The 24526-nt window shown below is 35.1% G+C and overlaps 1 protein-coding gene and 1 pseudogene across 1 annotated transcript; one reads left to right on the top strand and one right to left on the bottom strand.

The window, feature by feature from the left end:
• The first annotated feature begins 6863 nt into the window (after window positions 1-6863).
• On the top strand, window positions 6864-8000 carry LOC131613985 (F-box/kelch-repeat protein At3g23880-like; annotated as a pseudogene).
• Window positions 8001-8490: 490 nt separating this feature from the next.
• Window positions 8491-9099, bottom strand: LOC131611734 (kunitz type trypsin inhibitor 104-like). Its single transcript, XM_058883636.1, has one exon. It carries the CDS (start codon window positions 9097-9099, stop codon window positions 8491-8493), a length of 609 nt encoding a protein of 202 aa, XP_058739619.1.
• Between the last annotated feature and the right edge of the window lie 15427 nt (window positions 9100-24526).

Below are 24526 nucleotides of genomic sequence, written 5' to 3'. Positions count from 1 at the left end.
AATCAGAACAATCGTCAATAAAAGTGATAAAATAATGTTTACTATTTCTAGTTAAGGTTCCATCTAATTCACATATATCAGAATGTATAAGATCTAGGGGATTATATTCTTTAATTATTGATTTATGTGAGGTCTTAGTTACTTTAGCTTGACTACAATATTCACATTTATTAGTATCATTCACATTTAATTTAGGAATTAAGCCTAAGTCGCTTGCATGAGAAATATCTCGCTTATTAACGTGACAAAGTCTAGCATGCCAAATATTAAAATCACACAAAGAGTAAACGGAAGGAGAAACTTTATTAAAATCAACATTCAACTTAAACATGCCATCAGCGGCGTACCCTTTCCCAACAAAAATACCATTCTTAGTGATGGTGTACAAATCTGCCCCTATAGTTTGACTAAACCCTGCCTTATTTAAAAGAAAACCAGAAACAAGATTCTTCCTAATTTCAGGAACGTGCATGACGTCCTTCAAGATCAAAGTCTTTCCTGAGGTGAATTTCAGCTCAACATCTCCAATTCCAGCAACATTAGTGGTGTGAGCATCTCCCAACAGCACTTTCTTATCTTCAGCAATAGTGTATGTCTTGAACATAGCACGGTCATAGCAGACATGGCGAGAGGCACCAGTGTCTATCCACCAGCCATCACTTTCACCAACCATGTTGATTTCAGTGATCATAGCAACAAATGGCTCATCAGTCATGTTAATTTGAGCATTTGATCCAGCAGCAGGTTTAGGCCTGCTCTTACATTTCCTTGCCATATGACCCGGTTTTCCACAATTGTAGCAAGTGAAAACCGGAGCGTCATTTCTCTGTGGTGGTGGTTGCTGCCTAGCAAATGAAGCAGATGGGGCCCTAGAGGGATTCCCATTCTTAATTCGGTTCACAGCATTGCGGTTTTGATTCTTTAATGGTTTGCCAGTAGGCTTCAGAACCGCACCGAATCTCTTTTTGTTGTTCGAAACAACTAAGACTTCATCTTTCTGATCTTGTCTCCGAGCTTCCTCTTCAATTCGGAGGCGAGTAATCAGACTCTCGATTGAAAATTCTTTTGTTTTGTGTCGAAGGACATTTTTGAAATCTTTCCAACCAGGGGGCAGTTTGTCAATTATTACAGCAATTTGAAATTGTTCATCGAGGGGCATACCTTCAGTAATGATTTCATGAGCAATTTTCTGAAGCTCGTGGCTTTGAGCTTCCACAGACTTTTCATCCACCATCTTGTAATTCAAGTAGCGGCTCATAGCATATTTCTTTGCACCAGCTTCTTCGGTGTCATACTTCCTTTGGAGAGCTTCCCAAACCTGTTTAGCAGTCTTGTGATTACTATAGTAATCATATAGGTCATCAGCAAGACTGTTCAGAATGTGATGTTTGCATAGGTAATCATTTTCTTACCATAGGGCAATTTCTTTTCGGAGCTGTAAGTCATCTGCTGCGGCTTTTTCTTTTGCAGCAGAGTCTCCATCAGACGTTTTGGAAGCTGCGTCCTTTTTGGAGGTTCCGTCAGATTCAGCAGTTGACTTACCATTAGTTATCTCGATTGATCCAGAAGGAACAATTGGGATGTCCTCAGTCAGAACGTGGGCAACCTTTTTCAGATTTAGGAAAAACTTCATCTTAGATTGCCAACGTTTGAAATTGGATCCCTCAAACTTGAATGGTTTGTCATTCACAGAAGCGGCCGCAGTATTACCGATAGTTTCCTCAGTCAACATGGCAGTTACAGAAATCGTCTTAAAATTGTTGTTTTTCGGTTTAAGAAAATAATGCCACAGAGGAAAATATCGGCTGAGTCGCGGATCGGTACGCTTTCTTTAAGACGTTTCGCGGTACTGCCAGATTTATGCAAAGCAGCTCGTAAATACCCACGACGCCTCCAGGATAAAACAGCTCGTTTCAATACGATTCACACTTGCACGTGTGATGAATCGTTCTAAATGATACACCTTCTGATGGTTAAAACCAGTCTTAGTATCTGGATTTATTCCAGTCGAAAAAAGAAAAGAATAATCTGAGATGAAGCAGAGTAAGAGAGAGGAGAGAATTCGAAATTGAATTCTGGAGTGCAGAACAAGTGAATGGAACAAATGTATTTATAGGCAAAAATATCCAACCGAGTGGACCAAAACGTGGGCAAAAATATAGCGGAGAGTTGAACCGGCCCAGTCAATATAGCCGTTATTTACTTGGTCAGCAGACTTGGAGGACAAGTAAACCTAGTCAAAATCTAGGTTAAGACTTGGTCTAAGGACACGTCACCAATTCGTATTAATTAATATTAAATATTAATTAATTTCTTATTTAATAGTATTTAATTTTTACCGAATTAATTAATTATTCAATGATAATTAATTTCTATTAATTCGGGTTCCAAAAAAATTAATTCATGTAGACCGGACCGAGCCGATCCGGACGGACGGGCGGCGCGCGTGTGTCTTCTTGGCACATTGGTGTGTCCTCACTCCTTAATAAAATTGTAGGTGCCCTTGGGCCCAACAACAATTGTTCAAGTTGGAATATATATACACTACTAATATTTGTGTTCCCTCCAATGTGGGACTTAAAATGAACCTTTTCAAATTCATCTCCATATTAGCTCTTAATTGTGTTCATTTATTGCTCATTTAATGTCAATAAATCTTTCCAACTCTTCCTCCAAGTTATCATCATTCCAAGTTCCAACATAGCAAAATACAGTTGCAACTCAATAACATAGAACATGATTTATTTCGCAAATGAAAAATGCAATTTCTAAGTATGCCACTATATATGAACAGGAAAACCATGAATGATAAATTGATGAAAACCCATTTTGACAAAGTTACATATAGAATGCATGATCAATGGTAAGAAATCAAATAGAAGTAATGAGACTAAAGATTTGAGAAAGTATTGTAGTTCAGTAACAATTGGTAATCCTGTCCGTCCTGGAACCCGTCTAATTAACACTGAAGTATTTTTAGGAATCAACATTTCTTCATCAAGATACTCTGAAATTTGAAGAGTCAATGTAAAGCCTATTATAAGCACTATCATAATACAAATCTCACAGCAAATTTGGCTAAGCAAAAGTGTATCCGAACTTAATTTTAAACGTGATACATTTGTTATGTTAGATGGGAGTAGAAAAACTTGTACTTTAAGAGGAACAAAAAGTACTGCAACATTATCCATCACCATATTATTTGGAATAAAATGGAGACCTAAAGGGCGGTAATCTTCACTTAAGAAGAACCGTAGAACAGCTTTTCAACAATAAAACACTTAAACCGAATCAAGATTATTGACCCTAATTAAGATAATAGCCGGTGTAGCACCCACTGCTTTTTCAAATTATCATTTGTGTCGCCGTGTTAGTATAGATAAAGATAATAGAAAACTGATAAACATAGATAAATCAAAATAAGAACAGACCTTCGTTGGTCTGGGCGTTGGTGACCAGTAGGTCGAAATCAGTACCCCTCCCTAAATGCTTGGATACAAAAATATTTTGTTTCAATGTGCCAACAGAGACGAAAGGACCATCCATGGGAATTGAATCGTAATCTTTTGCAATCTTAAATTTATAATACAACCATCCATGGGAATTGAATCGTAATCTTTTGCACTCTTAGATTTATAATACACCGCCATTGTAAATTTGAAAATTATTATTTCAATTAACAGGTAAACAAATAATCAAAAGGACTTTGATATGAAGAAAAAAAAGTTGCTATTGAAACTCAAAACAAATCAAACAGTACAGTATGTCAAAGCTAACTTTTTTTTCTTCTCTATTCTAAGGTAAAAATTGAACAAATTGAACCACCACAATAACAAATCTAAACTTCTTCACGCGAAATAAAATTCAGATTCCTTTCAGATCTTTATCAGAACCAGTGAATCCAATTTTGGCACGGCGAAGCCCTCGTAAATCAAGACTGCAAGAAGCCGCAGCAACATCTAGGTTTGGCGATGAAATCGTAGAGAAGAGAGATCCAATGAATCTTGGGAAGGGTAGTGAGATGGTGGTTTGTGGAGAAAGATAATATATATAATAATGAATGGTTTACGGTTTTCTGTTTTCACATCCAAACGGTGCATTCTTTTCATTTTCCCAAATACAAAGTTGGAAATTGACTTTTTAGAAAACTGGGAAGTGGTTTTTCATTTCTCAAGCTGAAATTTGAAATTTGAAATCCAATATTATGTCTTTCGAGCTTTTGTGTATTAAAATAAATAAAAAATCAGTAAGAAAATAATGAGAGATTGACAGCAGTCATTAATACCAAATCAACCACATTTGAATATTTAACAAATAGACTAATTTCCCCTTAATTATTATATTAGTTTAACTTAAACTCAATTAGGATATACGTGGAATTTCCAACTACTTTAACTTTTATATATATATATATATATATATATATATATATATATATATATATATATATATATATATATATATATATATATATATATATATATATATATGTGTATATATATTACTACATTAATAATTTATTTATATAAATATTATTTGTTTCATTTTGACACAAAAACATAAAACGTATTATATTTTAAATAGAGATTATTATAATATAGATTATTTAAATAAGAACTATTAATACTTTTAGGGTAATGCTAAAAGTGTATTGAATTAGTTACAAATATATATTTAATTTTATTTTTTATTTTATTCATGACAAACTTTCTAATTGTTAATTTCTTAACATGTGTCCTTAGGGAACAGGTTAGCATTACCTATACTTTTATATATATAATAAATAAATAAATTATAAGAATCAAATATTATAAAAGAATAAAATACTTAATTTATTGTTCCTTATTCCAGTTATATGGATCAAATATTATAAGAGAATAAAATACTTAATTTAACATGTGTAACAATTATTAAAATCATGTCTTATTAATTTACTATTGTCTTTTTATGTTCCAAAACTTGAATTTGTGTTTAAAATATAATGCATTAATATTTCTAATTGACAAAATAACAGTATAATTGACACATTATAACATTAAACTATAAAAACAACATTCAAATAGAAACAAAAAATTCTTCTAAAACGATACTTAAAAAGCAATGGAGAAAATGACATTTATACTAAAAATTGATATAATATTTGTTTCAACACAAAGCACCAGACAATTATGATATATGAAAATACACAATTTTCTTATGAAAACACAATTTTTTTATGAAATACTCAAATACTCAAATTTGGTTTGATAGTTATATTTCAAGATACATGATATAGGTGATATAATTAATTCTCACCTCTCTTTGTCATGACTTTGTTTTTAATTTCTTTACAATATTTCCTTATATGTTTATATTAATAAAATAAAATCAATAATTATCAATTTTAATTATGATTTAATATCAATTACAATTTTTTTAAGGGCAATGCTAACGAGTGCTCCAGGGGCACTGGTTAAGAGTATAAAAATGATATGTTTTGTTATTAATACTTGTATTCATTGCATTAAAAATAGAAATAATTGACTTCTTTTAAGTAACAAAATTTATGTTTTATTGGAAATATTTGTATTTAATGAATTGAAAATTGAAATGATTAACTTATTTAGACAGTATTTTCTTTATTTGGAAACCTTAAAGAGTGCCCCGGGGGCACTCGTTAGCATGACCCTTTTTTTAATTGTCGGTTTTAACTGATACAATCTTAATAATAGATACAAAATAAAATATACAATTAACACTTATTAAATTCATTAATGATTTCTTAAAAATACAATTATAAATTAAAAAATTTCATCTTACTTATCAATTATACTAATTAGAACATAAAAATTTATGCATATTCAATTAAAATTATAATATTATGATATTACAGTATTTGAATGATTAAGAATACAAATAGCTATATGTTGGGTTATATTCAACATTTGATTTTTACAAAGTCGTTTATGAAAATTATTATGAAGGTCATAATTAATACATACCATGACATCACTATAATTTTTTAAAAAAAACATTAATTTAGTGGAAGCAGCAATATAAAGTTATTATTGAATTATATACCGAGTACATTGTATAAATGGAAGGATCTAATTCAATACAACTAAATTAATAATAAATAATTATTAAATTATTTTTTATTTAAAAACTATTAAATTAGTAAATTTTTTTTGATTAAAAAAACTATTTTCTACAATTAACAAAAAAAAAACATAAGTTTATAATATATAGAATATATTTCATTTTTTTTAATTATGACATATATTACTTATATTGATATTAAATATATATATATATAATAAATTTAAGAATTTATTTTGTACTTTTTATTTATTTATAGTAGTTTTAATTAATTTATCATCTCATTTATTGCTTTTGAAAATTTATCATTATTACAATTTATTTTTAATAAAAAAGAGAAACTTTATTATAATAATTGTTACAAATATATGTTTTTAATTTGGATGTCATCTTGATTGATTCTCTTTTTATTTAACACAGTTAATTTTTTTTAAAACTTACATAAATTATTAATAAATTAGAAATGTCTAATTTATTTTATAATTTATAAAAAAAATTAGTTAAATTAAATTTTTTATATATACTATTAATAACAATGACATTTTATGTATGCAATAGTAATCTTACTTTAAATAAAATTTTTAAATTATAAATATTTTTAAAATATTTTTTTTAATTAAAAAATATTTAACCCGTGCGAGGCACGGGTCTAACTACTAGTTAATAGTAAATAAATATGGAGAGTTTATGAGAGAGAGAGTGTGTTAAATAAAAGAGAAATGAGAAAAAAAAGTTTTGCGTAGAGAGAAATGGGTAAAATGGAGTGTTAAAGTGAACTTAATAAAATGCGTTTACTCGAATACTGGAATTCGCTCATCTTTGATCCAAGATTCGCTAAACTTCATCTTGAAAGAGCACCCAAACACACACACACCCTAATTTTTATGCAATATGAAAATTAATGCAATATGAAAACAAAGAAATTTATAGTTGGTTATGGAACCCTAGTTTACAATTAATATCCAGAAACTCACCAACTTTGTCTTTCATGCATCCTAATCTCTGGGTGCACCTTGGATTTGGCTATGATGATTCAGGAGACACATACAAGGTCAGTCAAATTTCAATTTTGATTGTGTTACTTAGTTGCACAATTGCATTTCATAGTTCATACCTAACATAATAAAGTTGTCAATTTCATCTCAAATGATTAAAGGCTCTTTCAAATATATGTTATCTGATTTTGTGTATTGGTTTAAAAAGTGACACCATTCTTTAGTTTAACCACATGCATTTTTGTATTTACTCCATGCAAGGTGGTGGCTGTGTTATGGGATCATACAGTGCAGAAATGGGAGGGGAGAGTTCATTGCATGGGCGATAGTTGCTGGAGAAAGACTCTCGCTTGCCCTAATTTTCCAACTCTACTAATTAGAACTCCCATCGGACGATTTGTTAATGGTAGTGTTAACTGGTTAGCGCTTAACAACTTAAACTATCATGAGTATGAATGGAAAGATGTTACCATCGAACAGTTAGTGATCTTTTCGCTTGATCTGCGCAACGAAACATGCAAGTATATTTTGCTGCCTAACAGTATTGGTGAAAAGCCCCAAGATGAACCAGAACCAGCTCTTTCTGTTTTAAGGGGTTGCCTGTGCCTTTATTATAACCACATGAATACTCATTTTGTTTTGTGGGAAATGAGAGAGTTTGGAGTTCAAGAGTCTTGGACTCGGTTGGTGAATCTTCGCTATGAGCAGATTCAATGGGATTTTGTGCCTGATTTGCGTCTGTTGCCGGTGTGTCTGTCGGAAAATGGAGATGTCCTGATGCTGGCCTGCCCACTAGCTTGGCATGATGTTGTTATATATTATCGAAGAGATGGTAGAGTTGAACATATTGAAGTTCCTAACAACCCAATTTTTCATGCCTATGAACATATGAAGAGCTTGGTTTTGCCTCGGCCTCATCCACATTAAGCTCCTATGCAGCAAACTGCTCTTTTTTCTTTTTTTTTTATAGTTTGTGTTGGATTATTCAAGTGTTGTAATAACTACTGATGGTTTCTTAATTGTATTTTCCTTAGCTAGTAAAACTATTTCGTTGGGCAAAGATATTTTAATTACTTAATGAATCAAAGTGTTTGGATTGGATGAAGATATTTTAATTTTCTATTTAGTACTTTTATGAGTTAGTTTTCTACAGCACACACGCTGTGTCTGATTTAAAATAGGACTATCATTACAAAGTGACTATAAATAGAATACATTTGATTTATTCTTAGTAAAGAAAGTATACATACTCAAATAACCCTTTATTCCAAGTCATAATACATGTAAGTTGTAACTTGTAACCCTTTCCTTCTTTCATGATATTAATTAAAATGAACTACATGTTCAATATTTATTGAAAAGCAAGAGTATATACATAAACACACCACAGAAATAAACTTCACCATCCTACAAACAATTATTCTTTTTGAAACACAACAGGGAGTGCACCACCATCGAGTGCCAACAGAATCTTTCCATTTTCACGAATAACCCCAACAGTCCCACATTCAAACTTACAAGCGGAGCATACGTCTGTAGGGCACCATTGGATGTTATAGACACCGCTAGTTTGTGTTGGCACAATCCTAAAGAAGTTACCGTATGCTCCAGCTGTACTGTCATCCCTTCCGGTTATAATAAGCCTCCTTCCACTCGTAGCATCTTTCTCACCCACTCTCCATTCTGTGGACTGAGCGCAACTTGAGGAAGCTACAAATCTTACTCTCAAGTCTCTGTCAAGAAGCACGTCGTCCTCATCATGACGGGGGACAAAAGGTGTGAATACCACCGGCAAACCATTTGCCAAGTCAGTGTTGACAAGACCAACTTGCAGAGGGCATGGCGCATTTCCTGTGATCAATGTAGGACCTCCTCCAGTGCCTGTGATAGCAGGCCTGATGAAGTATTCCTCATCGTCCTCAACTGTGTCGCCACTTGTGTCTATCACAATTTGGGCTACTGATGTTGTTGCCATCAAAAGCCACATATGAGCAAGGATGAATACAGTGAGGAATCTAGTTGACATTATGGATTAATCTTACTGGGTCACAAGACGACTTAGATTTTTTGTGTTTTGGCTGTTGATTGCTAGGCAAAGTATTTATAGGACTAATCATGATACCATGCAACGAATAGAATGATTCATGAGTAAACAAAAGTACAATAAAATAATTTACATCAATTTTCATATTGTAAACTTGCTCTGTAACTCCTACGGGACAAATTAAATAATCAATATTAGCGGGAATGAATGTATAAAAGTAAGCATTATATGTTGCTTTGTTTTGATCGCAGGATTTTGATAGGGTGGAAATGCTGAATTTATTCCTAGTTTTAATCGTCCAGTTCATGAAGTATATCTAGTTACGTACACAACCCAAATTCTACAAGAACTTTTGTCAACACACTCATTTGTTTGTACATTTGGTTAAATTTGAGATTCCAATTTTAATTGTGTTGTGAATTTTATGCCGTTACATACCAATTCTATTCTATAAGCACTGTATATTTTAAGCTAAAGTTTGCTTCGGCCATATATATAATGAAAATAAAGTGAAGATTATAAGTTTTAAAAATATTCATAAAAGAATGTAATTTTTTTGGATTTTTTATAAAAAATTATTGTGATTGTTATTTTAATTCCTTCACTATTCGGTATTCAATTTAACTTAGAAAAATTATCATTAATTTATTGGGATTGTTATTTTAGTTCCTTCACTATTCGGTATTCAATTTAACTTAGAAAAAATTATCATTAATTTATTGAAATTGTTATTTTAGTTCATTCCCTTATTCCGCATTCAATTTAACTTAGAATAAATAATATAGTGGTTTTAAATTGGAATAAATAACACTTATTTCAAAGATAGTTCAGCTTGTTCCTCTATCTTATTGTTTTCTCCTAAATCGGCGGAACAAAAACAACGAATATATATACACCATGAATTTGAATTCTGAAAAACTGAAAAGTTAAGGATAAATTAGATTTAGTATATTCTTGTAATTATTACTAATAAATAATTAATTAGTAGTAGGTAACTGGTAATTATTAGAATGCAAATCTTCGATATAATGACAATATGAGTATAGAAATTTGATATATGGATTAAAAAATCCACAGTGTAATTATTAAAAGATTCCAATGGTTTAAATGAACTTGAAAAAATATTTCGGGAGTCAATTTCATTGTTGTCGTATACATTTTAGTCTCACAATCATATATAAAATTCGTGAGCAAATAATTTCATAATAAAAAATATATAAAAGAAACCAAAAATAATATTTAATCAATATCTCACAAATTTGTTTCAATTGTTAAAAAGTATAAAACCTACATAATTAAATACTTTATAACTATTTAAATATTTATCTCGTGGCTATTCCGTTATAACTTTATACCTTGATGAAGGATCAAAGACGATTAATACCACCGGTAAAAGATATAAAGTAGAAAATGTGAGACAAAAATGTATCATAATAATAATAATGTGAATATATTTGAATTGACAATCATAATATTTAAAGAATTTGAATAATTAGAAGTTAAATAATACTACTAAATAACATAAAATTTCTAAAAAGAAATATAATTATTACAATGTACATTTATTGTAACGTAGATATATACTTGTATAGTATAAACCTAAATGAATAGTTTGTAAATAAAATTGGAAATTTTAGAAAAATAACAAAAAAATCTTAAATGAAAACGACATATATAAAGAACATATATCAAATTGAAAATTTGAGAAGATGTGACTTCAAGAATCCAATTTCAGAAATGGAAACAAATACATAAATTGAAAACATATCTATTACCAATTATGAGAAGAATAACAAAAAAAAACTATACCTTTTGAATAGAAAATCCGAATCGATGGTAGAACCGATAGTAATTCAGTTGCTTCAACCACCGAAAAGGAAGAAAAACTATATTGATGAGGTCTCCATAATGAATACAATATATGGTGGATTAATAGAAAGGTAAACTATGAATTGAAATCAGAATAAAGTTACCTTATCTTCAAATAAAGCTCCAAGAACACCTGGATCCTGTTACAAAAACTTATTGCCACGTTATAAAAACCTATAATCCTGAAAACAATAATAATTTGAACCAAACATTTTTTGAACCAAACATATATGTAATTAAAATCTCTCCCCTCCCTTCTCCTCATCTCCCCTCCCCTTGATAAAATTCGCTCCCGTCCCCTCTCCCCGATTGAACCAAACATACCCTTAGAAACATTTTACTCCAAATTTGCAATTAAACCAAAATTCAAGATTTATCAAAAAGTAAAATCTTAATATAAACAGGATTAAGAAAAACTTTCTACTTGATTAGATATTTGTGGTTTAAAGAAAATTTTGATTAAGAATGCAACATTAAAATCAAGGGATGTTTAAGACTTATATTTTTTGGAAGAAAGACTTCAATGTTAGTGTTAAGTCCCAAGTTAACTGATTCATAGAGAAGAAAAAACTTAATAATAAGATAAAGAATTAATCAAATCTACCCAACAATTATATTAAATTCAGAGTATAAAAATTTCACAAACAACGCAAGGGATGTCACATTTCAACTTATAATACAACATATAGTTTTGTTCACATTAAATCAACTCTTAATACCACGCAGGGGAATCATAAAATCATACTTTATTCAATTGAAACTGAACTTATAATTATTAATATTCAACAAACAAAATTTTTAGCACAACTATAACTTCACAACGTCAACTTTATAACTATTCAACAACTAAATTCATAATAACCACGATCTATTCTCCCAAAGGCCAAAACCTTATTTCCACATAAACCTAATTCCATATATTCTCCTTTTAATCCAATAAATTAAATAATAATATTATAGTTACTATTATTTTCTAATGGGCCTGCTAATCGTACACCTCCACACTGTTATATACCACACCACAACTAAACCAAATTAAATAATATTATTACTAATATTACTTCCTCCAACATAATCAATTTTATTAATTCTCCGATTAACCGACTAACTAATCCAAATTTTAACTTAATAATTCCGATCGACATATCAATCCAATTAGCCTCTTAAAATAAAAACCGGCGAATCCAATTACTCCGATGCATTTTCACACATCTTCTAAATCCAATAATTAAAACCTTCAATAATTTAATTAACTTAATTAATTAAATTTGGGGCGTTACAACTCTCCCCCACTTAGAATAATTTCGTCATCAAAAATCTATGCAACACAACCACTCTCAACGTCACATCCCGCTTCAGCTGCGCCACTCTGATCACCCATCTTAATTCACCGTCCTTATCAAAGTTCCTATCAACTTATACGGTTCGCAAGCTTCAACCAAGTTTCAGACTTTCTTTAGCATCCATCACTTTGAACATCATTAAGATAGCAAGATACATACATAACATTCAATACAATTCCGTCTACTATTTACAAGAGATTAAGGGTGATCAAGTCCTCAATTTGTCTAGACAAAAATAAAGCAATTGATTAAAACAATCTGCTTGACACTGTCCCACTGGGCGTGCCAATTTGTTTACGGTGATTTCCGGTAAACAACCGCTAGTCCTCCAAACTATAATAAATATGATTTGGTTACTCGCAGGATCGACTAGATTGATCCTAGGACACATAGTCAAGAAGATTGTTATCAATGTTCATTCGAACCATATTCATGATTTGTCTTCTTCAATAAACGTTGTTCGATTAAAGAACAAATAGTCTTGATAATCACTTTGTTATATATAAATGTGACTTCAACGAAAAGATAAGTAACATAACATATGAAACTAAAAGGGCTGTTAAAACGTAAAGAATCTTAAACTGCAGAAATGTTAAAGACTTTGAAAGTAAATAACATGAAAGTAATTCGAAAGTAAATGGCATTAAAGTAAAGATACAGAAATGTAAATGGCAAGAAGTAAACGAAATGCAGTAATTCTGGAAGATATTTAAAAACAAGAGATAATACACATGTATTAAAATGGTGGTGTCATACGTACATTTTCTCAGCGAACTCTTTCTCTTAACGCTTGATACTTGAGTAAATATGTGAGTGATTTGTACAAAATGAACACACCGAATCCTAACATTAAGACTCCTATTTATACTAGTTTCGACCTTAACGGTCCTACACTAATCTGCTGCCACGTTTCTCATAAGAACTTCTAGCGATGCCATCTGTTATTGGACAGTTACGAAACCGTCTTCGAATTTCAAATCTTCCCGCCTGAGTCCGTCTTCGACGCGTGGCAGTGTATTAAAAACACTACGAAAACACGCTAAGTAGTAAATACTTAAATATTTATAAATTTTGTCTAAGTCCCGAAGACACATATTTTCACTAGCTTTCAGTATTCACTATCTTCATCGAACTTAGAAGTCTTTATTCTCGAAGCATGACCATCAGTAGCCATTCTTTCTTCCTTAAGGGATGGCCATCAGTAACCATCTTTCCTTCGATTTTCTTCTTCTTCGAAGGACAAACACTACAAAACGAAATCTTCAGCTAACAAATTGCCCCCAATAAATGCCTGTTTCGAGAGTCAACAGAAATAGGCGTTTCTTGTCATTATAAGATTTCGTTCTTTATTGATCTTTGAGAGTTCCAAGACTGCTGACTAACGTCATAATCATTGATGACACCATTTCCGAAACGTCTTGTCATTTTCAAAAATGTCTTCTCATAACTTACATTCCCACGTTTTAACCTTACTTCTTGATCATTACTCCTACATACTAGGAGTGAAGCTAACTTTATTCGACCGCCGTTGGATTAAATCACCAGCCGCCACGTGTTCTTTGGATTTTACCCAAAAGATTTAAAAAGGGTTTCCGTTAAACCTTTAAATACTTGGTCTTGCACTTCTACACAACCTTTCATTCCTATTTCTTCATCTTCTTCAACAAAAAACCAAAACATCTTCAATCTCTTCAAAATCTCGCTCTCTTAATCAGAAATTTCTCTATGGATTCATCTTCAAATGTTCTTCAACCTGCTCTGAAGCTCCAATCAACAACACGGTCTGGGGAACAAGAGCACGTTCAAAACCCTAACACCGAAGAAATACGCGCTATTTATGCTTCCCAGGTAATCATTCCTTTTGAACTTTCTGGAAAATCTCTCGCTTTTATGGGTCCATTACCAAGTGAAAATATCCCATCTCTGAATAAATTCTTCCCTACTTATTACAAGACTAGACCATTAGTTAGCAAAATCAGGATAGATGAAGATGGCTGTTCTCCCTTAGGCAAATCTGCTAACATTGAAGAAACTTCAACTGCAACTCCTTTAGCTTTAACGAAAATTAGGTTAAACTATATGACCAACTCTGTAAAAGTGTTTAGGTCAATCCCTTTAGCCAAAGATCCTGACTTGTACTATGCCTGGTTAGAAAAAGTAGAAAAACAGAAAGAATCCTTCTGGAAATCGTTAGGAATATACGATTTGATTCAACTGTCAAAGACAGGTTTAGAATACAACCAACCCATGTTAGTAGCAGCGGTTCACTTTTGGGATGCTTCCCACAACACTTTCCATCTCCCATGTGGAATGGTTACCCCTACGCTTTTCGATGTGGCTGCTATTACAGGACTTCAACCAATTGGCGAAACCTTCGATCCTAACGAAATGGATAATGATACTATTGGTTTTAATGACTCACAAGTCACTTATACTTCATTCATCCAGAAGCATCATATTACCACCGAAACGGCAGTATCCGATGAAGAGCATATTGCTTTCCTAGCGTTATGGCTTTCACGATGTGCCTTCTGCTCAAGATCCATTCAAGTTGCAAAGAGGTACCTTTGCATGGCTAATCAGTTGCATGCTGGAAAAAAGCTCAACCTCAGCCAACTGCTTTTAGGGTCTCTTTATGAAAACCTCAGCGAAGCTGCAACCCTCACCAAGAATTTCAAATCCGGTAGTTTACTTTATGCTGGCCCTTTCTGGCTATTACAACTGTGGCTTAATGCTACATTCGAAACTCATATTCCCTTTCGAGGAAACGTCAATGAGGAGGATAGCAAAATCAAGAATCGAACTATAGAAGGGACCAGGTTAGCTTACCTAACTCCAAAAGAAGAAATTGGAAAGCTTCGTGAACACTTCCTGGCGTATTCAACGATGTTTGCACGGCGTAACCAGTTCGATCCTTCTATGGCCCCATTTGTACACAGAACAATAGGTCCTGAATGGTTTACTCGAAAATTTCCACCAACATCTCAGGATCAACAAACTGAATATATGGAAATTTGGGAAGCCTTTCTGACTCCAAGGTTATTCTCCCATCGTCTCCGACCATCAAAAGGCCAATGTATTCTCATGTGCTATCAACCGAATTTGGTCTCGAGACAGTTTGGGTTAGCTCAAATAAAACCCAAGTGTTTATATGAGAAAAGAAACCATATGTGTTTCCATACCTTGTACTTGACTGAAGAAGAATGTAAAACAAAAATCAACAAATACGTTGGCATCACCAATCTTTCTCCTGTCCCTTTCGAACCTGCTTTTTACTCTACACCAGATTTTCATCAATGGTGGACGGAGTATTATAGCTCTCAAATCTTTGATGCTGATAGCCTTGCTCAGGAACTAACTGCAGCTTTTACTGATGTGCAGGAGAATTTTCAAAAAGGTACTTCAACTCATATTAAAGAAATCCAAGCTTTTCAAAAATTCTTTGAAACTATCTACAGGCCTGATGATCTTAGTCGGACCGTTCGTGAGGCTGCAGTCATTTTGCGCGAAAAGTTTTCCGCCAAACTGGATAAGTTGAAATTGCCCTCGTATGTTCGACCAGAACTACGTTATGAAGTGGCTTTCAAACTTAATCCTCCAAAATTCCCTCCACTACCAAGTGCTGATTTTGGTGTGGCTCTAAGTCCTCCTTTCCCAGACTGGTTCGTGTGTGGGAATGCTCTCAAAATTCTTCGAGAGAGTACCAAAAAACGCGCTGAACGAGTGGTTCCGACTAAGCATACCTTGGATACTTTCAAAGGACATCTTCATATAGATCTTAAACATGTTCGTGTCCTGACCCCAATACCTGAAGGTTTGGATTAAGACAATCTTTTCGACTGAATTTTCTTTTCTTTGCTGATATACTGATTTCAGTTTCAACTACAGCTGTTGCACGAAGGAGGAAGATCAAGGAAGCTTCTGCCTAAAAAGATTCTGGGATATCTAAGAGCAACAAGCCAAGTGAAAGTGATTCCATCGTCACTGGCAAGAAGCCCACGGTACATACTCATCTCATATTCTTGATTTTGTACAATCTGTGAGTAGTATCCATCTTACTTATCGTCTATTCGCCAGAGCTCGAAACCCCCAACAATTTCGAAACGGAAAGCTTCCTCGACAGCGGCCTCAGATGGCGAAGATAAATCCCCTCCCCAAACTAGACAAGGACACAAGAAGAGACAAAAAGCTGTTACCCCTTCAAGAAAAGGGAAAAGGATAAGTCCCTCTAAAACTGCTTCTCCTGGTGATAAGGCGTCCTCTGAAGAGTCTCCTTTGAAAACTGCTAGTAATGCTTTCGTTGTGGAAAGTCATAATTCAAGTCCAGACAACATCCCAACCAAGGTATTTGGGTTCCACCCCACATATTATCTTGTGATCTTAACCAAATAATTAAACTGACATTTACCTTGTTATTGGCACTGCCACTTCAGGTTTTAAGGATCATGGCCTTACCATTAATATTGACAAACTTCACGGTAATTGTCAAACTTTAACTTTCGTCAATTAAACCCCTCAAAGGCTTATCTTTACGACTAAATTTGCTCCGTTTAACATAGGTATCTCTCATAACCAAACTCATGTTCTCTCGCCAGTCTTCGAAGATGTTAGGCCAATTGCTACCATATTGCCTAGTGAACCAATCGAAGAAAGCCAATCTACTGACGAATCTCCACCTACTCATCAAGACAAAAATTTGGAAGAAGATCATCCATTCTCAGGCAGCGACAATGTGAACCCACAATCACATGACAATGAAGATACTGCGTCAGAGAAAGATGCCATGGAAGAGACTTCTCGACCAGAAAAACAAGATCCTCAAGGAACTTCGACTCTTGATGCAAAAACCGTTCCTGAGACAATATCGACGCTTGCCCCTGCAAAGCCTACTCCTTCGGAGCTGGAACAACTTAAGCAAACTGATCCTCTTGGTTTCTTAAAGGCTATCATGAATGTGAATACTTCTTCGCCTTCGGAACTTGATGTCTCTCCAGCTGTAACTGTAGAATCTAGTGACAGGGAAGATATTCCTAGCCTCCTTCGACAAATAAAAGAGAGATTCTTTGGGGTCAATCTTGTAGACGTTCTCAACCGGGAACCTATTAAGAGTCACAACTTAAATCAACTTCTAAAGAAAGTAGATTTGCTTCAGGTTTCCACAGAAGTTTCAGAGGTAATTGTTCTGCTAGGCTCTCTTCTTGAGCAACTCCAGGCCAACATTCTTCGAAAACAAAATGTCGAAGAAGAGCTATCTGAGACAATGGCCTCTCATGACTCTTCATGGAATTCTGCTGTGGACGCCACGAAACAAGGTGAGGCCCTCAAGCTTAAACATTCAGAAAATCAGAAGGCCTTTGATGATTATGAGAAGAACATCAACTCCTGGAGACAAGAGATAAAGGCGCTCGAGGATAAGATAAAGGAAGCTGAACGTTGTCAAACAGCCATACAAAAATCTAACCAACAAGATTTGCTCGAAGTGGTGCAGTCGGGAATTAAACATTTCGAGACTGCACAGAAATTAGTGCCAGAGATCGAAAGATTGAAGAAGCAGCGGGCACTAATTGAGCTTCGTATGTCTTCGTGGGAGACTCAATACTTGAAGATCAAAACGGATCTCCCTAAGGATTTTAACTAGATGTTTTCAGTCCTGTTACTTGTTGCACCTTTGTTTTGTAATCGAAACTACTGTAGACCCATAATATTTGTATGCTTGACTCCCATTTATATCTATAATGTTTGCCAGCATTACTTTTAGCAAATCTAAACATTTCTGCCAAAATATATCTTTAGATTTTCTACAGTGCTTTTTATTTAATGCAACGTGTAGAACCTGAACATCTTTCGCAGCATCCTTGCCTCTAGACTTGACGTTTCCACTTCTCTTAGCCATAATCATTATTAAAAAGTGACGTCACTTTCTCCAAAACATCAAATTAAGACGTGCGTGCATCAGTTTCATGATTACTTCTCAACTTCCAAGGGCGGGAAACGGCGGAAGCCATAACTTCTTTCTTTGGAAAACCAACCGCAGTCCAATCACTCATTAACAATTAAAAACCACCCTCAGTATTCCCAGTCTATATAAAGGGTCAAATATTGCCTTCATTTCTTCATTCATGCGCTTTCTCTCCAACCCAAACACAGAAAAAGAAAACACACACCTTTTTCTCAATACACCACTTTTTCTTGCAATGGCTGGAACTCTCTCCTTTAATGACATCAAAGCCCTCATCAAGGGTGAGTTCAGACTCTCTGAGGATGAACTTGTTCGTAACTTCATTAATATTGAAACCCTCTTTGCTAACCAAGAACTGAACTTCTACTTTGAAGAAGTCCTGGAGGGTGCTATCTACCCCAACATGGTGGTAGAGTTCTGGATGAATGCGTCTTTACGCATAGATCCTGAAGGTAGGGCCACCATTGATTCATCAATTCGACATGCTCACCTTAGCATCACTCCCACTACTATTGCCAATCTAATAAGATGCAATAACTCTGGGGCAACTTTTGATGATAATGTTTTCAGCATGACTACTCATCTCATGTTGAGAACTCTTATGGACAATGATCGCTTCAGTGCCAAAACCATCAGGATCTGGCACCAGATGCTCGTAGGAAACTTCCAACCTCGGGTGATCGATGAGAACAACATCATGGTTGAAGACTTGGAGTTTATCCTCTGTGGTCTTCGAGGGAGGAAGATTAACATTCCTTTGATGATCTTCAAAGGACTTGTTAAAGCTGTCTCTATCGGTGTTGACCGTCGAGAGAGTGTGACCTGTCTTCCATACGGGAGACTCCTCAGTTACATTTTTCTTAAGAAAGGTGTAGTGAGGAGGATGCGTGATTCTGGGGCCAGGGATATGTTCGAAGCTGAACCCTCGCCTGTGCTGTCCTTGGAAGGCTTGGACCAAAGGATCAACTAGCTAGTTTTTTCCTTAGGTTTTTTTATTTATTTATATGCCTTTTTTTTTGTAATCTTGGATCCTGTTCTTTGGATCCTTTGTAATGCATGCAGTTCTCTGCTTTTAAATGAAAAATATTTTTGGTGTCTCCTTAGACTCTTTTCCTTTCATTTAAAATTTATTCTGATCGCAAAGCCATTTTGATCAACGTAGCGTATATATTTTGACACATGCCTGACCATTTTGGCTTTTCGTAGTACCCTGAGTATCTACGTTTTTGCAATCTTTACTTCGTACATACTTGGTTTATATCTCTTCAAATATTTCCCGTTTACTCTTAAGATCCTCCGATCTTCTGCTAGTTCTTCATTTTCATAAGCATTGTTCGAGAATACTTTCAAGATTCGAAAGGGTCCTTCCCAATGTGGGGACCATTTACCAAGTGCCTGATTCTTTCGATCTATAGGTAAAATAACTTTCCAAACTAAGTCATTAGTAACAAAAGTTTTACCTTTCACCTTTTTATTATATGCTCTGGACACTCTTTCCTTTTGCCTTTTGATCATTTCCAGTGCTCGAAGTCTGTCTTCGTCCAAATCTACTAACTCATTCATCATTAATTCCCAGTATATGTTAGGAGGAATGTCTGCTTGTCTTTGTATTCTCACCGATTGCAAACATATCTCAATTGGGAGTACTGCATCATGCCCAAATGTTAACTGGAAAGGAGTTGTATTTGTAGCTTCTTTTGGAGATGTTCGACAAGCCCAGAGTGCTTGATCTAAAGTCTTATGCCAATTCTTGGGTTTCTTTCCCACATGTTTCTTAATAAGGCCAATTATTACTTTGTTTGCTGCTTCAACCTGTCCATTTGCTTGAGCATAATAAGGTGTAGAAGTAAATAACTTGAAACCTATTTCTCTGGCAAAGTCTTGCATTTTTCGTCCAGTAAAGACTGATCCCTGATCAGTTGTTATACTTTCTGGGATTCCAAACCTATATATAATGTGTTTCTGAATAAACTCAATCACAGCCTCTTGATCCACATTTGCCAGTGGTATTGCTTCGACCCATTTTGTGAAATAGTCTATTCCTACCAAAATGTACCTTTGACCTTTAGATGACTTGGGGTGAATTTCTCCAATCAAATCTAATGCCCATCCCCTGAAAGGCCATGGTTTTACTATCGTACTTAATTCGTTTGCTGGAGCGTGTTGGATACCTGCATGTTCTTGGCACTCTTGGCACCCTTTCGCAAATTCTATGCAATCTTTTAACATCGAAGGCCAATACATCCCATAACGAAACAAGAGCCATTTCATTTTGTGCCCTGCTTGATGTGCACCACATGCCCCACTATGTACGTTCGACAGAGCCAAATATGCTTCTGCTTCACCCAAGCATTTCAACAATACCCCTTCAGGAGTTTTCTTGAACAATTTATTTCCCATCAGAAAATATGACAAGGCTCTATACTTGATTTTCCTGTCTGTATCCGTCGAAGGATTTTTCAGATAGTTAATAATTCGACTCCTCCAATCTGTATCTGCCAACGAGTTTATATTTAGTACTTTGAATTGTTCTTTGTTGGCATAACCCAATTGTGAGTTCTCTAGATCACTTGGCGAAAGTTTAGTAAACATTGCTCTTCCTCTTACTTCAATCAATTCCTCCAACTTTTCTTTTGATACTTTATATCCTGAAGCTAATTGTGCCAAGTCGTTTGCTTCCTGGTTATTCACCCTTGATACGTGTTTTAATTCCACGTATTCGAATTTCTTGAGCAGCCTATTTGCAATGACAAAATACATGATCAAATTCTCTTTGATACACTTGTACTCCTTTGTCAATTGTTTGATGACCAATTCGGAGTCTCCTTTAATTTCGACTCTGGTTGCCCCCAATTCTAACAAAGCTTCAAGTCCAGCAATTAATGCTCCATATTCAGCTTCATTGTTGGAACATAATGGACCTTCGATTTTATACTTGAGCTTTGTTGGAATTCCATCATGAGAAATTATCAACATTCCAACTCCAGTACCCTCTCTATGCGTTGAACCATCGAAGTATAACTTCCAAGGTTTTAAGTCCACATAGTGCTGATGATTCTCAACCACCGCATGGTCGACAATGAAGTCTGTCACAATTTGTCCTTTCATTGCCTTGAGAGGCTGAAATATTAATGAATACTCAGTAAGGGCCAAAGCCCACTTGCCAATTCGACTATGTAATATTGGCTTAGATAACATATGTTTAATAACATCACAATGAGATGAAACGTAAACATCAACTGGCTTTATATAATACTTAAGTTTGATACAAGAGAAATACAAACAAAGGAAGAGCTTTTCTATATCAGTATATCTAGTCTCTGCATCATTGAGTACTCTACTTAAGTAATAAATGGCTCTTTCGATGCCATTCTCATCTTCTTGGGCCAGCATGCTGCCTATTGTTTTATCTGATGCTGAAATATATAGGCGCATGTGCTTCTTCCCATTTGGGGGAGACAGAATTGGTAGACAAGTCAAGTATTGCTTTATCTGATCGAAAGCTTCTTGATGTTCAGCACGCCATTCGAATTTTCCTTGCTTAAGCCGAAGTAGAGGTGAGAAAGCTTGCGTGCGTCCACTCAAGTTAGAGATAAATCTCCTTAAGAAATTTATCTTACCCAATAATGATTGTAGTTCTTTCTTCGTGGATGGGGACTTGGTTTCCCTAATGGCTTTTGTCTTGTTCTGGTTAATTTCTATCCCTTTTTTGTGGACTACGAACCCCAAGAAATCACCTGCCTGCACAAAGAAAGCACATTTAAGGGGGTTCATCTTCAAGCCATATTTCCTCATTCTTTCGAATGATTGGCTCAGATGATCGAGATGACTCATACCCGAGGTAGATTTTACCACAATGTCATCTATATATACTTGCATGAATGTTTCTATAAAGTCATGAAATATAGAATTCATTGCTCTTTGATAAGTTGCCCCAGTGTTTTTCAAACCAAAAGGCATCACAACCCATTCGTAAGTGCCTATTGCCCCTGGGCAACGAAATGCTGTCTTGGATACATCATCTTCTGCTATAAAAATTTGATTGTATCCCGAATATCCATCCAACATGCTCAAATACTCAAAACCTGCGGCTGAGTCTACTAGCATTTCTGCTACAGGCATGGGATACTCGTCTTTAGGAGTAGCTGCATTAAGGTCACGAAAGTCTATGCATACTCTTAATGAGCCATTCTTTTTAATTACAGGTACTATATTAGCAATCCACTCAACATACCTTGTAGTTTGGATAAATTTGCAACGTAAGAGTCTTTCGACCTCTGCTTTAATCTTCGAGTGAATCTCTGGCGCGAATCTTCTGGGAGTTTGCTTTATGGGCTTCTTTCCTTCTTTTATTGGTAACTTTAGTTCCACTAAATCCCTTCCCAGACCAGGCATCTCATCATAGTCCCAAGCAAAACAATCTCTGTTTTCTTTCAGCATTTTGATGACCGTTGCTTTCAATTCTGGTTCTAGTTTCGCGCTAATATATGTTATTCTTTTTTGATCATTGTCTCCAAGATTTACTTCTTCAAGTGGATCTTGGGCCAACATCTTTATGTTCGACGCCATTGGGTCTTTTTCGAATCCCAAAGGTTCCTCGTCGTATATTGCATCCAACCTTTGACTTGGTTTTCCTCTTATGATCTCTTCGTCTGGAGCCGTGTCTTCAGGGAGTTCGAAACTCGTACGTATCTCCAATTCTGTTATTCCTTCTTTGGTTAGAACTGCATCTATCTTTGTATTTGATAGTCCGGTTTCGAGAGCCGCCTTCCTTTTGTTCTCGGCCACATAGGCCGAAATCTTTTCGAAGAACGAAGACTCAGTCATGATTAATGTCATCGTCCCAGCCTGTTGGCCGTACTGTTGGATAATTCTCCAATGGTGCTGTATCTGGTGGACCATCCATGATCTCTCTATCCCATTGGAATCCATTTGGATGTAAAGTTAAATAGTACAATGCATTTTTATTTGGGGCATATATCTCTTCTGCAGCATGACAAGGGCCTATGTTTGCCAAGTTCCTATCGAAGTTGGTTTTATTCACCTGGTTGACTTCAGCCATGTAGTAACTCTGATCACCTTCGATATTCTCCACTATACCATCTTCTCTCCAAATTGTCACCCTCTGATGCATTGTTGAGGGCACAGCTGCTACCCCATGAATCCATTCCATACCAAGCAAAAGGTTGTAGTTTGCCTTTGCTGGTATAACCATGAACATGGTTGGCCTGGTAACTGAGCCTACTGTCAAATTGACTTGAACAACTCCCAGTGTTTGTCCTATTTTGCCTTCATAGTTAGATAAGACCATGTTATGCGGCCTTATATCCGTATCGAACATACCAATTCTTTTTAGCATGTATTGAGGCATTAGGTTCACTGCGGCTCCCCCATCAACTAGGACTTTATTAATGCCAACGTTCTCAATCTTGGCCCTGATATAGAGGGGCTTCAAGTGATTTCGCATACCCTCATCAGGCCTTTCGAAGAAAGCATTCTGTTCTTCTACTGCACCATTATTCAGCACATAGTAACACACAGGTTTGTGTTTTGTCATTTCTTCGATATCAGCCTCTTCACAGTCTTCTACTTCAGTTTTCTGATTAAACTCGTGAGGAAGTACGGATACAACATTGCAATTCAAGTTTATAGATGACATTCCATCGGAATCAAAATCATTTGTCATTCTATCCTCTTCTTTCCAGGAATTTGAGCGCATCATTTCTTCTTCATCCAAGAGTTTTTTAGCTTCAAATAATTTGTGTTCCACCGGAGGTTTGTTTGACTTTGCCCCCTGGTATGGGACTTGGTTGCTACTAGATTCTCCAGCTTCTCTTGGCCTGTATTCCTTCTGAGCCTTTTTTATTCTCTGATGCCTTCTCCACTGGGACCGAGACATTGGATTTTTTCCTTTATAATTCTCCAATCGATACGCCTCTCGATTTGATCTTTGAAATTGCTTCCTATATGCCATTGCAGTTCTACCACCTTGGTCCCAACTTCGCCATTTGTTGGTTCTTGCATCAGCTTGCACCCACCTATCCCTGGGTGCATCTGCAGGGATTTTGAAAGTTACCCTTCGAGCTCTGGGGTGTGGGCTATCAGGCCTCTTTGTTGGAGTCCATATGTCAAAACCGTACAGGTTAGGACGTAACCCCTGAGTTTCTCGATTCATGTAGCAGTACACACGTTCGAATGATCGTGCTAGTATTTCATCATAGACTGCCCCACATCTTGG

This window comes from Vicia villosa, linkage group LG6 (genome assembly GCF_029867415.1).
Source record: "Vicia villosa cultivar HV-30 ecotype Madison, WI linkage group LG6, Vvil1.0, whole genome shotgun sequence".
NCBI classification, from domain to species: domain Eukaryota; kingdom Viridiplantae; phylum Streptophyta; class Magnoliopsida; order Fabales; family Fabaceae; genus Vicia; species Vicia villosa.
The sequence above is the reverse complement of the archived record's forward strand: the minus strand, read 5'-3'. Positions and strand labels throughout refer to the sequence as shown.

Excerpts from the sequence above, each read along its gene's own strand:
- LOC131611734 (XM_058883636.1), bottom strand. The coding sequence starts at position 9,099 with ATGTCAACTAGATTCCTCACTGTATTCATCCTTGCTCATATGTGGCTT.